We start from the raw sequence: 14,434 nt of genomic DNA, 5'->3' as shown, positions 1-14,434 counted from the left end.
TGGCAGTTTCGATAACTGGAAATTGTGTTTTGGTTGGATTCTAAGTAAAATACGGTTTGTTTAAGGTTGGTTTATTTATTGGTAACTTAATATCGTATAGAGATGGAGGATAAAGCTTTAAAACTATTTGGATGGGACGTTTTCTAACTTATTATAATAGAAGTACTTTCTAGATTTGTGATTATTCCTGGAGCTGCAGACTGCCTAAAGGTTTACCGGGGCTCTCGCTCGAAAAGCAGGAGTAGGGATGGGGTAAGTTTTAGTCAGCAAGAGTTTGACACTCCCTCTCGCCTAGCCTAAGGCGGGAGAAATCATTGATTTCCCCCCTCTAAAAAAGGTTTGTTATTGTTGATTAATGTTGCTATCCTTATGTAAGAATAAAGTTTGTCATTGCCATTGTAGACTAGTAATAAGAAATATATAATTGTAATATCAATCGAGATGTGTTCATTATATTAGTATTATTGACTGTGAAAATGAAATTCGTACTTTCTCCAGCAAGTTTTTCTTCTCGGTGTCGCGTGATTGCGCATTTGATAGTCTATAAATCTCTTTAATAATACGACTAGTTATAAAATGCATCATTACTTCTCTTATAGATATGTTTTTAACTTCAACAACCATGTTAACTATTTCAATCTTATTACCTACCTAGTCTTTTTTTTTGAGGGGAAAATTATCCAAAATCTCCTACCTTGGGCGGGTTACCTTGAGGGAGTGTCAGACTCTTATTGACCTACCCCGTTCGCGTTTACAAATATACAAGTCTACATAGGTACATATGACACCCAGACTCGGAACAACAAATTATAGAGCACACAAAGAGTCGCTCTATGCGGGAATCGAACCCGCTACACATTGCGTGGCAGCAGGTTGTTAAGCCAACCATGCACTTAATGATGTTGTGGCAATAATAGTACACTGTAAAAAACTACTTTTACTAAATAAATTCATAAGTTTACTGATTCGTTCAAAAGGGTTCAATTACTTAAAATACAAGAATGGAATGAAATAATCAAGTACTGAACTACTACAGTACGTACGTCAGTCGAGTTGAGTGAATGACTGAACGGCCTTGCTTCGTCAAAGGGTCAGGTGGCCGGTCATTGGGCCAGATCTATCACAATAAGACTCTCGGTTTCAAACCAGCTTAGAAATGTTTACTATTTAAAATTACATTACATAAATGATTGATCAATCGCCAAATACATTACCTACATACTTTATTGATAGACGAAATTAATGTCGTCAATTTAAATTATTTAATCCGCCATGACAGTTATTGATTTTGACATTTGTTTTTTTTTATGTTCCGTGTTGTCGCCTGCCAGGGTCGTGTGTTAATTTGTTTATTTTCGTGTTTTTTGAATTTCGAACAAGTGTATAACTTGAAAAAAAAGGTTTAATCCGAGAAGGTATTAAGAACAAATACTGTTTACATAGTTACAATCTTTTCGGAAAAAGAAATGTCGTTTTAGTAGATTTGAGAAACCATTTCTAATACGGAATTAGAAGCAACATATCATTATATGACAATATTGAACAATTGCTTTAAAAATTTAACTTTTACTTTAATCCTTACAGTATGATTAATATAATAAAATAAAACCTTGTACAAAGATATCTATTTATTCGGAATTCTAAATTTAGTTTCATGTAGCAAAATAAAATAATGAGACCTTACCTTACACGTAAAAAATGTTTAGGAACAATAAGAGGCACATCAAAGGATATAAAAGGACTAAACACAGAACACAAAGAATCTATTTATAGACACAAAATGTAAAACAAAAACCAATAACCTTCATAAAAATAGGATATTTTATTACGGAATAATTTTATTTTCGACAATACGTGAATCGTGAATACGCGTCCTTATTTCTTTGTCCTATAAAGTATTGCGGTCCTTGTCTACGTGTATAGGGTGACTAGTAATTAGATCAATCACCCTATATTGTTCGTTATCATATCATCACATTCATGCATCAAAGTGCTTAGTACAAGTTTGTTTTACGTTAAACGAGATCGAAACGAGAGCGCGTTCGGCGCTCAGATTGGTTGGTTCATTCGCAACGGCCAATCAAGAGCAAAGTACTAAAGGTACTGGTCATAAAAAGCCTACTAAGTACTAAGGGTACTGGTCATATACAATCTCTGTTAAATGTTAAATTAATAAATTCCATAGTTCCAATAAAGTCCATTAAATGGACGTTTTATTCCAATAATACACGTGTATTTGTGGCTACACGTGGCTACTTAGCCAAACAAGACGAAAAGATGAAAATACAACAATATTAGGATTTTTGATAACATGCCTATTCTAAGTACTAGGACCAGTAAAAGTTTGAGAGTCAAGTAAAAACAATGTACATTATTCTCCATGTTATTTAAAAAAGATACTTATATTGTACAAGTTCGTAATAAAGTTTCTAAGAATACAAGATACAACAGACAGTGAACCTATTTAAATTGTTAGCAATTCAGACATTAGGTACATTTCTAGGAATTTGTTTCACTTAAAATCTGTTTATACAATTTTCAGAATTATTATACGACAGTGAACTGAAGACTATTAAAATCCTTTGTTGTATTGAGAATATTATTATATAATATTGTATTATCTTGAATTTCGAAAGGTGAAATGTAAAATGTAGTTATTAATATAATTATTGTTACCCAATGTTATTGTGTAGTGATTTTGTAAATATTGGAAAAAAAAACAACAATATCAGCATCAATCCGAGACCACCTACAGCTTAGCCATTACATCTTTGTAGCATAGCTACACTGCTCACAACTGGTAGAAAAGCACACTTTTTTAAGAGGGGAAAATCATCCAATGACTTCTCTCGCTTTGGGCGAGGCAGAGGGAGTGTCAGACCTTTACTGTCTAAAAACCACTCCGTTCCTACTCCTGCTTTTCGAGCCGGAGCCCCGGTAAACCCGCTAGGTATCTACTCCGGATCAGGGGAAAAGCATCTACAACATATACTACAGAGTAATTCCTATAATTTCCAATCACACAGGAATTTCCACTGAACAAAAAGGCCACCAAACCTTTGATATCAGCTATATTTACCATCAAGTTTACGCAACACTTGCTTCCAGTACACCGTACACAACTCTTTTATAATTGAACAGCACCGACCTTTAGCCAAGAGTCAAGGAACCATGATCGGCTTTGTTCCTACCAGCCAGTATCATTTTGGCAATACCTCACTATATTTGGTACGACCTTTGGAACACGTTTCAAAAATATAGTAATGAACGACAATGAAGGTTTATACGGAAAAAATCAGCGATCAATAATTCATTAATTGACTTCCTTCTAGAAGAATTGATGGGGTAATGAATTATTACGTCGTTATTTCTTTTGTTTTATTTGTTCATCTTGGAATTGTTTTTTTTTTTGTGGAAAATAGTAAAGGAAAATGATAAATTAATTTATTATTCATAGTAACTACTTTTCCGCCTACATAACAGTCTAGGAAAATCAACAGAAAGAAAGGAAATCTTTGTAAAATTATTCTAATAAGAAAAGAATAGATAAATCACCGCAAGACCTACAACTGTCAAATGGTTGCCACAGATTATAAAGCCAACCGAACAGAAAAACAATCCATTTTTAAATCCAGAACGCAGATTAAAATCTACAACTCTATGGCAAAGCGCGCGTAAAACCTTAAACTATTTCGAAATTCTTTTGTTTATATTGCCTTGTAACCTGTAATGGGTTGTGATTGATTAAGTACTTGAGAGTATGTTCAGACGCCTGCAGATAAAGCTACACCAATCTGTCTTCATTTTATTACACTTTCTACTTTACGGTTCAGTAATAAGGTTGAAAAATGAGAAAAGAAAATTTGAGTGTCTGTTTGAAAGATGTCGGCGACCTTGGGTACGTCCCCTGTCAATGTTTATGATCTGTTACACCGCCCCCGTTCCATTACATCGGGTGGAACGCTGAGATTGCTCTCCGATAGCTCCCATTGTGTGCGGCCCGTGCCTGCCTGTAGGGCTGCCTTCTCTCCAACTTGGTTTGCGTGTGGTCTCTTTGTGAATGATACTGTTATTGAATTGGCAAATATTTGGACTGTATGTAGTTTGTTTAACATACAAAGGGTATGAAAATTTTAGCTGTTGTTTTATCTAAATATCTTTTTCAGAATGTTGCAAAATGTAAATGTTTGCGTAAACAAAAGTCGCAATCACAAATTGATCTTTACACATTTCTGTTGCCTAAACTAAATTCATTGCAAACACCTTTATGTTAAAACAGTAGTACAGTTACTTATGTACTGGTAAATTTAAAATGTTAATGACATAATTAATAAAGCATACAAAAAAGAAAAATAAACTTTCAAAAATCAATAAATTTCAATTAAAAAAAAATCACCCTCAAAAATCGACAACCCTAAATACAAGGCGATATTCACCATTAGCGGCAGTCTAAATATTGTATTGTACGTGGAGTCCTAAACAGCACATTGTTTCTGAGAGGCGTATGTCCGAATTGATGACCGAGCGAGATATCACCGATAGCCCCAAGCATTCGCGAGAAACACGGCCCGGTCGTACCTCCTACCCCTTTACGGAGTCACTGGGACAGTGGAGAAACAATTTTGTTACCAAGTATAGCTATTATGGTTTAGTGAATATATTGTGTGGATGATAATATGGAGCGATGTTGTTGAAGGTACCCTGGTTTTAGATGATAAAATTGACACCGTCTGAGATGCTAGCTTTGTGCAATGTTTGGTAGAAAACTCTTTGCTCTATTTAGGTATTGAATATTTGATTTTTATTTGGTTAATTTCTTCTTTGACTCTGTTTTTTTGAAGCTTCGCCTTTGTATTAAAGACTTAGCAATTTTAGTTAAAATTGTGACGACATATTTGGAAAATGATTGAAGGCAGGTTAGGGTGCTTATTCACCAGAGATGTGCTATGTAGTTATGCTACGAAGACGTAATAGCTAAGTAGTGAAACTATGTGACCGTTGTCACTGATAATGAGCTATATAGCTAAAGTAGCTGCTGTCTGCTCTGCAGAGCTACATCACTCGCGACCGTCTATTTGGCACATGCATAGCACGTTTTTTTCATAATGTCAAAGTTTCCACCAATGCTAAGCTATGTGTAACAATGAATATAATTTGTGGAAGCCAAACGCATCAACAGCAACGTTAGCATATCAGACCTCTGGTGGAAAAGCATCATTAATCTTAGCAATGATTGCTCTATTTTGCTACATTATCAATTATCGAATTAATATCCGTTCTTCTCAAGATCGTGACCAAAACCAAGGAGCGTTTAACTTTTTACATCCACCAATACGTTTGTAGGTCATTCCAGCGCTGAGCCTATTAATGAAACAAGTTGAATGAACTTGTTTCCGATAACTGACTGAAAGGTTAAAGGCGTGCACTGTTAAGAAAAACAGGACCAATTTGTTTATAACCTTGGATTTGTGATTAAATTCAATTAGTAGTAACATATTTAAAAAAAAAAAACGTTGCCCCATACTTGGTTTATCTCCTGTATCGTGGGTGCGTTTACAAAAAAAAAAACGTTGCCCACACTAGGTTTTTCTCTTGTATCGTGGGTGCGTTTACAAACATACAAGTTCACATACACATCACACCCAGACCTGAAACCACAATTTGTGGATAACATAAAGAGTTGCTCCGTGCGGAAATCGAACCCGCTACACGTTACACGGTAGCCAGTAGCCCAGCCAACGTACCAACCTTGCAATCAGTAAAACTAGTCGAGTTCCTCGTCAAACAGTTACGTGAGTAAGCCGATACATTATAATTAAAATAGTAAATATCCCGTCTTAAGTTCTAATGTTAGTAGTTATGTATGTCTAATGTGTGTGGGTAGATAGACTGATATGTTTGACCTTTTAGTTACGTCTAGAAATCTAGAATATGTCCTTAAGCATGTATGTGTGTAAGTATCCCTTGTGACTTATCCTTGAAGCATGTCTCACTTTAGTTTTGTTGGTCTGAAGTTACCTTGGGAATTGAGAGCGATCTTTACAAGGCCAGACAGTTTTTTTTTTATTCTTCGTGTAGCTACCTATTTTGTTTGATATTTTAACAAAATTCGTAGAAAGCAGGAGATTATCAATTCTGGTAACATAATAAGATTTTGTCTGTGTTTGTATACAGAGGCTTATGAACCGATTTACGTGTTTTATAGTTGCGATTCGGTCTCATAAAAAATTGTTGGAGTTTGGCTCAGTATTTTTGTTTTACTAGCTTTATAATTATTAATTATCACTACATACTATAAAATAAAGACACTTTTTCTGTTCCTATGTCCCTTTGCATGTTTAAATCTTTAAAACTACGCAACGGATTTTGATGCGGTTTTTTAACATATAGAGTGATTCAAGAGGAAGTTTTATATGTATAATACATGCATAATATATCACCATTGCACACATGCGAAGCTGGGGCAGGTCACTAGTTGCTATATAAAGTGGCAAAGCAAAAAGTGCAGGAAGCTGAAAAGTTCGTTACTCTTATTCGTCTTTAGTTTTTATTAAATTAATTAGACAAGATTCCCGTATAAACTAGTTTCAAATAAAGGTGCCAAAAGTCACACAAGTATAAATTACAATTTTTTATTGCTTTAAAAGTAACATGCAATATATCTGTTAAAAATTAATGAACTGTGCCGACCATGTTAAGTCCCGGATTTTAATTTATTCGTAATTTGATACGAAGATAACGGGATTAGACTAATTAAGGACTTAATGTTTAAAATGTAGGCTTTACTAAATAGGTTTAATATAAAATGTGTGGGTTGTTAATTGTGAATCATGTTTCGAAATAAGCATACAAAGGACTTGGTATTAATTCAATTTAAAACATTTTTAATCTACTTTAATCGAAAGTGATATTTAGATGTAAAATAGTAGGCTCGGAGCCCTCGTAAGAGGTTACCGGGTCTCCGGTTCGAAAAGCAGGAGTAGAAAAGCGTGGTTTTTAGTCAGTAAGAGTCTGACACTCTCTCTCGCCTCACCAAAGGCGGGAGAAGTCATTGGATGATTTTACCCATCAAGAAAAGTTTCGGAGCCCTATCACATAGAATTCAGAAAGTGGGAGTTTAAAATTGTACTCATACATAATACTAAAAATGTATATGGGCCATACCACATTTGAATTGTAAACTAAGCAAACTGCGTTGTAAACCACCATCATCAACCCGTATCCGTCCACTGCAGCACACGAATAAAAATACAACTAATAACAAAATACCTATATCAATTACATCCGCAATTATTTAACAAAAGCAGGAGCAAGCCATGACCGGATTAAGTGTGAGCACCGAACAATACGCACCGAGTCATAGGCGCATCACAATCCACATTATGCACGGGAGTGCACCAGAATGCACGAGACCTTGGTCGTCGCGCTGCGGTAGGCACAAGGGCGCGGCCTCCGCTTTGACACCTACTAATGTGTTAATTTGTTAATGACATGACACACTGATAAATGTAATTCATTCAGTTATTAGCGGTTTTTTGTTGATATTACGGTAATTGGTTGAGGGTGGTCGGATAATGGGTCGTTTTTATTTCTGAGTGGGGTAAAAGTTTTGTATAATGTTGTGGTGGGATTCTTAGTAATAGTGAGGAGTCTAGTTTATAATAAGCAAGGCTTAATATTATATAGTTTACTAGCGACTCGTTCCAGCTTCGCATGAGTGCAACGGCGATATAGGTATTTAATATTACTAGTGGTCGCCTAGTGGTCGAAATTCGACCATATACGATTTAATTTACAATACCACTTAACATACGTTCAAGGATAATTTTTATTTAACTCAAACTCAAACAAACTCTTTTATAAAACTCTATTCATATAAGACGTGAGAATATAATCGCAATGTCTGTCAATTTTGACGTTTTGTCAAATACGATCAGATACTATGCATGTGTGTGTAATGTTTTATTTATTGATTTAATGTACTTTATAATCATTATTATTGAAAAATATTAGCGTTCTGCACTTCTCCTACACATAAACTATAAGTGTACCAAATTTTATGCTCCTACGTCCGCGCATTTTTCGTAAAAATCGGTATAAAGTTTTTGCATCACGTATTAATATATAAGATGCATATAAACTTTCCTCTTGAATCATTCTATCTATTAAAAAAACCGCATCAAATTTCGTTGCGTAGTTTTAAAGATTTAAGCATACAAAGGGACACAGTCAGGGACCGAGAAAGCGACTTTGTTTTATACTATGTAGTAATATAGCCATAGGTTTAATAGCATATAACAATAAATTAAGCTCTATTAGCCTATTGCAATGAGATGATAAATAATATTAACGTACTTAACTGGCTAAATGTGGGCGTTAATTATTGTCCACCCCCGCCAATCCCTGTAGGGTAAAACAAGTACGATAATCATATGTATTATGATTAAGCCCTAACGCGTGTTTTCCGGGAATTAATTACGAAAGATATCAGTTAATAGGGTGCTTATTTTTAAAATTGAAATATAAATAAATGTTTGCGGAGAAAATTACCATAAAGGGGAACTCTTTAGGTTTATTTTCGCAATTTAGATCCATTTTCATTCATAACATATGTTACGTCATGTCTGTTACTATTTCTGGAAATGGTAGAGGTATGATTTGCTGTAATTTACACTTGTTTGGTACAAACAAGGTGCTTTCTCCTTTGTACAGAATAGGACTACAAACTCAAGACTTTCCTGTAAGTGAAACCGTTTTTATGACTAACAAGACACTCCAAAAATATTCCGCCTACTTAGAATGTAGCTTATTGTGATTTAGTATTCGCTTTCAAGAAAGATTTATTGGGTACTTATTTTATTGTATATCATAGTTTTGCAAAACCAAGTGAGATTTAAGTTAGTTTTTTTTTAATTGTCCTAATTTTTTATGTTTCTTATAATATGTAATTTAAATTTTTAAGCTGTTTATTTATTTAAAATTTTAGTCTTAGTTTTTGTTATTATTTTACATTTAATAATTAAAATATGGATTTAGTTTAAAAAAAAAATGGGATTTTACCAAATAAATCTCTTTTTGTTTAACCACGTAAAAATAAAATCATTTTAGGGTACCAGTGTATTTGAACTACTTATAAATTAACAAACATCACTATGTCCCAAAAATACATCGAAAATGACATTGAAAGTCATATCCATTATAATCCATAACTCAAACTCCATACACAGCCAATGTGGTCAATGTTATCCCCCACAAAAAGAACCTCGTCACGACTTTTGAACCAGTGACACACGTACTGACATGCTAATTTGTTTACGTACCGATGGAACACCGATAGCAGCGTAATTAATCGTCAGCGAGATTAGTGTTAAGTAGTCGCCGTTAACATTGCAGGGTTAGGAGGGGACAGTTAATTTACGATGGGTTGTTTTGACCGGCTCTTAATTAAATGGTTACGGGGAATTTATTTTGTTACTGTATTTTGATGTTGATTATTTTTTATTAGTATGAGCTTCTAGAATGAATTGTTGTAAAGTGCAATTCTTATTATACGTGGCTTTTCTTTAAGATGACCTTCCATTCTATTTTTTCTATTTCAGATCTCTTAATGCTGGTCTATTATAAAAATCATATTAATATGTTTTTTGAGTCAATAAGCGTATCTGTAAGTACTAAGCACAGCAAGAAAAAATCATTATATTTTATGAAATTCAACATTAATTTTATGAAAATCGTAATTGCAGCCCTTTGTTAAAGGAGGTTGAAAAATAGATTACCAATACCAATCTAAGAAAAACGCTCTAATATCAAATTTCATCATGTCATTTCACCCCAATAATGTAATCTTTGGCGAACATATCGTCCCAGTTCCAAATATATTGGCCACAGATAGGTTAAGTTGATATACGTGTCTGTGCAGACGAGAAACTTTTGTCAGCTGAGGTTAAACATCAATTTAAGATAGTGAAGAAAATCCACCGACAACTTTATTCATCTCTGTCTAATATTTTTTGTCTCTTATGAAGTCCTAACTTTCCAACAGCAGCTTTGCTCGTGTGGTAATTTGAAAATTGGATGTCACTTGTGTAAAGATCGGTTTAAAAAGAAATCTCTACCAATTAAAAATAAGTTTTACAATTATTTTCTAGATTTGCCTGTATTATCTTACAACGGTGTAAATAAACAATTTTTGTTTCTCTCTATCAATATCTTTCAATTCTAAAAGAACTATTTAAATACGATCAAGTACTCGTAATTTCGTAGCATACTCAACATTTTTTCCTATTTCATTATTGGTTGGCGAACAACCAAACCAATAATGAAATCGTTCCTCGAAAAAGACTTAAAGTACCCCGTAGAAGTTCCTCGTCTGCACCTACAAGCCCACGATTACAATGTTTCCATTAATACCGAGGTCAGTTCAGGTGCTTAACCTGATGGCAGCTCATGACGATTGATTGGCAATCGACAGGCCAACGTCAGAACATGTCAGTAGGTACTTTGTGTCATTGTCATGAGTCAGACACAATGGCAAATGACACCTGACAAATGACAATCATCGTTCTTTGATCGCGAGGTTAGACATAGTACTTTAGTTGTTATATTGAATATTAAGATCTTTGGGCTGTGTGGAAGATGAAAATGGAATGGGTGAAAAATGTGATGGCATTTTTTATATGAGAAGATTCTTATTTGTTTTAATTTGGGGTTTAATTTTAAAGAGCCGCTTTAAAAAGTGACGATAGGGGCGCACCTCATTTATTATGCTGTTCTGATTGATCTGGTTTCTGTATGCATAATATACTTTTACTAAATTAGATATCCTAGTATCTTAGCAGGTTTACCGGGGGTCTGGCTCGAAAAACAGGAGTAGGAACGGGGTGGTTATCAGTAGTAAGAGACCTCTCCCTCTCGCCTCGGTCAAGGCGGGAGAAGTCATCGAACTTAGTATTCTAAAACAAAAGCAAATTAAAACAGCTCTTTCATATTAAAAGTCTCTAACAATCCACTTATCTCTCTTTTACTTTACAAAATCAATTTCCTTCCCGCAACTCAACAAATAGCCTCCAGATACAACAGCAAATATATGTCAAGTCTCTATTCCACCCATACGTTATTATTATACCGAAATAAACTACAAACATGTCATAAAAACTAATACGAACGTTTGTGTAGTCATCTAAGTGCACATCTATCTATTATCCTCATTGATATGAAGATAGGATACTGACAACACGTGTATTTATCGACCAGCATAACTTGACCTTTTACTACCATAACATATAGAAGCAAATAACCACTTTATATGTAAGATAAATAAGCTTCAAATTAGTCTGAACATCGGTATACTGGTTGGGTATGAGTGCCTAAAGTGGTCATATATCATTGTGTCGTAAAAATTTGTCAATCAGAACGGTTTGCACGGCACTCGGGTCAATGTAGCTAGATGTTATCAAATGTACGCGTAATTGGATTTGAGTGAATCGTTTCGGGTCTTGGGGACAGGTTGAAAGCGACGATTAGTTTCCTGATTTGGGATTGCAAATAAACATGTTGGTCGGTGTTGGTATAATGATAAATGTGTTGTGGATAACGTGGAGTGATGACCGATTAGTGGTGGACTAAAAGCGATGGCAGCGCCACTACTGGTCGTTTTGTATTTTGACTTTGAATTTTAAAGGATAAACCGTATTTATTTTACGTTAATGTGTGGATACTTAAATTATGTATGTTTGTGTATTTTTTCCATCATATTAGGACCGAACTAGGTCTTAAAGCAAACCCAGTCTGTAGGTACACCAAATTTCATCCAAATCCGTTCAGCAGTTTCAGCGTGATAAACGGACAAATATCCAAACAATCAAATAACGTTTCACATTAATAGTCTGATAATATAACTAAACCTGTAAACATCATAAAACTGATCAAGATATTTACAGTCACTCGTGTTAAAAGTCAGTAAAAACGAGACGCCATTATTTAAAGACTTACTTAGTCTTTAGTATTGTAAATTGCAATCTTGTAAATAGACAATAAACAATGTATCAACCCATCTTTAAACTAACTTTAAATTTATATTTTCCTGACGACAACGCTCGCGTTTGGCGAGCTAATAACTTTCGCAGTCACGTGCCGTATTTTCTACCTCCCCTGTGGTACACAAATGGAAAAACTTTCCGTGTCGTTTATAATCAATGTGATTCATAGACTATGTAACTTTGAATAGACCCTACTTGCTAGGCAGACCATTATTAATAGCACTCTTGAAAAATAGACCTTTATAAAATTCAAATAGGGAAAATAGGCCTTCGTTAAATTCAAATAAGGATTAGGGTTCCACCACTCGAATGGGATGTAGATGAGAGCTTCTATGATTTTGTTAGACACGCTTTGCTGGCCTTAAGAACTCCGGTGGGCGGAAAATTTTAAGAGGAAAACTCAAATCAATTTTCTTCGCGGAAAACGAAGTTTGCTGCATATTTTGATTTCATCTTTCAATGTGCGCTCACGTGTAATTTTAATACTTAACTATTTTCGGTGAATTAAACATGGTTTCCATGGAAAACTCGTTTGGTTCTTATAAATATTTTATTGTATGAAGAGTTCAATATATCGTGTGGTCCCAACGGAAGCAGAGGCGTACGGACGGAATACTCATCGCGTTACTACAGTATTGTGTGCCAAAAGAAAATGTTAATCCACGGCTCATTAATTAAGTTACAGCTAAGCCTTGGTTTTCCTTCAGTCGATTATTAACACGGCGCTAGAATACACGGTATTCGCTACTTTAGTTATTATCTACACGTAAAATATAATAGCTTCTAGTATAATTTTAAGTCAGTGTTTGTGTCTAGGTGAAATTAAATTGTAATGTTTTATAAACATTACGAATTTATAAGTGAAAATTGTGTAAATAGTTAAATATGGTGAATAAACAGTAAGCGAACTGTGACTAAATATTTGTGCAGTGCAATTTTACACGAATAGTGCTATTTTATGAATTTTAATGGTCACAGTCTTCACACTAAGTGAACATGGCGCCATCAAGCGACGGCCGCGCGTACTATTACAGTTCATGGCTGACCCACCACCTAACTACGATTTGTATAAGTTTAGCTATTCGGTAAGAGATGGCGCTGCGCTCAATAACGTTAGCCAAGTTTAGTTTTGAGTGATCTTGTTACAAAGTGATGTTTTTCTTTTTGTTACAGGCGGAACCAGGTGATACAATAGCAACAACCAAAGAAGGTTCGTAGTATTTAATATTTGTAAATTATATTTTTTAAATGAAAATGAAGATTATGATTGAATTAATTTATTTCTTTTACTTTTGCAGAAGAATGGGTGACGCGGAAGAAAAGCGAGGTGACTACAACTCGTCAAATTGCAACCAGAGTAAAACGGGAATTAATATTAGAAGATGGACGTATTCTAAGCGACTCGGGACCTAAAATATCTACCTCTGTCAATGAAGATACGCACACCACCAACTATCAACAAACTGAGGTACATATTATTCAGTTTATATTTATAATTTAATAAGGCATCCATAATTAAAGAGTAAATAAAAGGAATCACGAGATAAAACTGCAAGGTTAACAAACTGCCTATGATTCCTTTTTTAAATGTATTTATCATGTTTACTAATAAATACAGGATATGCATATAATAGCAATCAAAAACTACTAAGATTTGAACTTGTGTTACCACGAAACTATCTCAAAATCGAAATTACATACTTTCCCAATACACCGGTATAACTTTTTACTCAGTGGAAAAAAGTTGTTGTAAATACAACCCCAGTGTTATTTGTGTCATTAATAATATTATAGGTATATACTTATGGCGCATTTGTTTTTTCAGCATCGTGTACCCGATGAACAGCTGGAAGAGGAAGCGGTGGAAACTGAAGCGATTGGGGCGGCACCTGATGGTACATATTTTAGCTATATTCTTAAAATATTTTTAGTTAATGCTATAGAAAAAGCAAATAGCAGAGGTCGGAGTCAAGATGCTTTATTCACTTGCTAAAAAGACAAAATTTTAATGTATTGTTTAGTCCTCTGCCGTATAAATAGTTGAACTAATTTTGATGCGAGTTAAGGACACTAATGCTACAAAAAAATTGGTAAAATCGAAAATTTGAAGATCTAAGTACTACTTACCAACAATGCTATTAACAATAACATCAAAAAATCTTTTATTTAAACTTCTTAAACAAATTTCTTCACAGAAGTCGACAGTCCATTCATCGACGGGGTGGTAGCCCCAGCCGGGACGAAAGTGCACGTGACGTCACTAGTAGTCGCTAACCCTGATGGAAAGGTGCGCGAGAGTCACGACAGAAAGGTGCTGACCAGGAACATCACGGAGCGAGTGCAGGAGACAGAGGAGAGGATTCACAAGGGGGATACTACTCACGAAGTAAGTGGAG

At 34.7% G+C, this 14,434-nt stretch overlaps 1 protein-coding gene across 3 annotated transcripts in view; it reads left to right on the top strand.

Annotated features, from left to right (window-relative positions):
• The window catches only part of LOC118268842 (serine/arginine repetitive matrix protein 1), a 140,919-nt gene that overhangs the window by 41,734 nt on the left and 84,751 nt on the right, over positions 1 to 14,434 (top strand). For 2 of the 3 annotated variants that reach the window (XM_050701249.1, XM_035583586.2), the window contains 4 exons: positions 13,212 to 13,248; positions 13,337 to 13,506; positions 13,864 to 13,933; positions 14,234 to 14,424. In XM_050701249.1, coding sequence (XP_050557206.1) covers positions 13,212 to 13,248; positions 13,337 to 13,506; positions 13,864 to 13,933; positions 14,234 to 14,424 — 468 coding nt within the window. Of the gene's footprint in view, positions 1 to 12,867; positions 13,124 to 13,211; positions 13,249 to 13,336; positions 13,507 to 13,863; positions 13,934 to 14,233; positions 14,425 to 14,434 lie in introns of those variants that run through there. The other variant, XM_035583585.2, reaches the window with a different exon arrangement.

The sequence above is a fragment of the Spodoptera frugiperda genome, chromosome 2 (genome assembly GCF_023101765.2).
Source record: "Spodoptera frugiperda isolate SF20-4 chromosome 2, AGI-APGP_CSIRO_Sfru_2.0, whole genome shotgun sequence".
NCBI classification, from domain to species: Eukaryota; Metazoa; Arthropoda; class Insecta; order Lepidoptera; family Noctuidae; genus Spodoptera; species Spodoptera frugiperda.
Note: the sequence above shows the minus strand (reverse complement) of the source record. Positions and strands in the feature narration are given on the sequence as shown.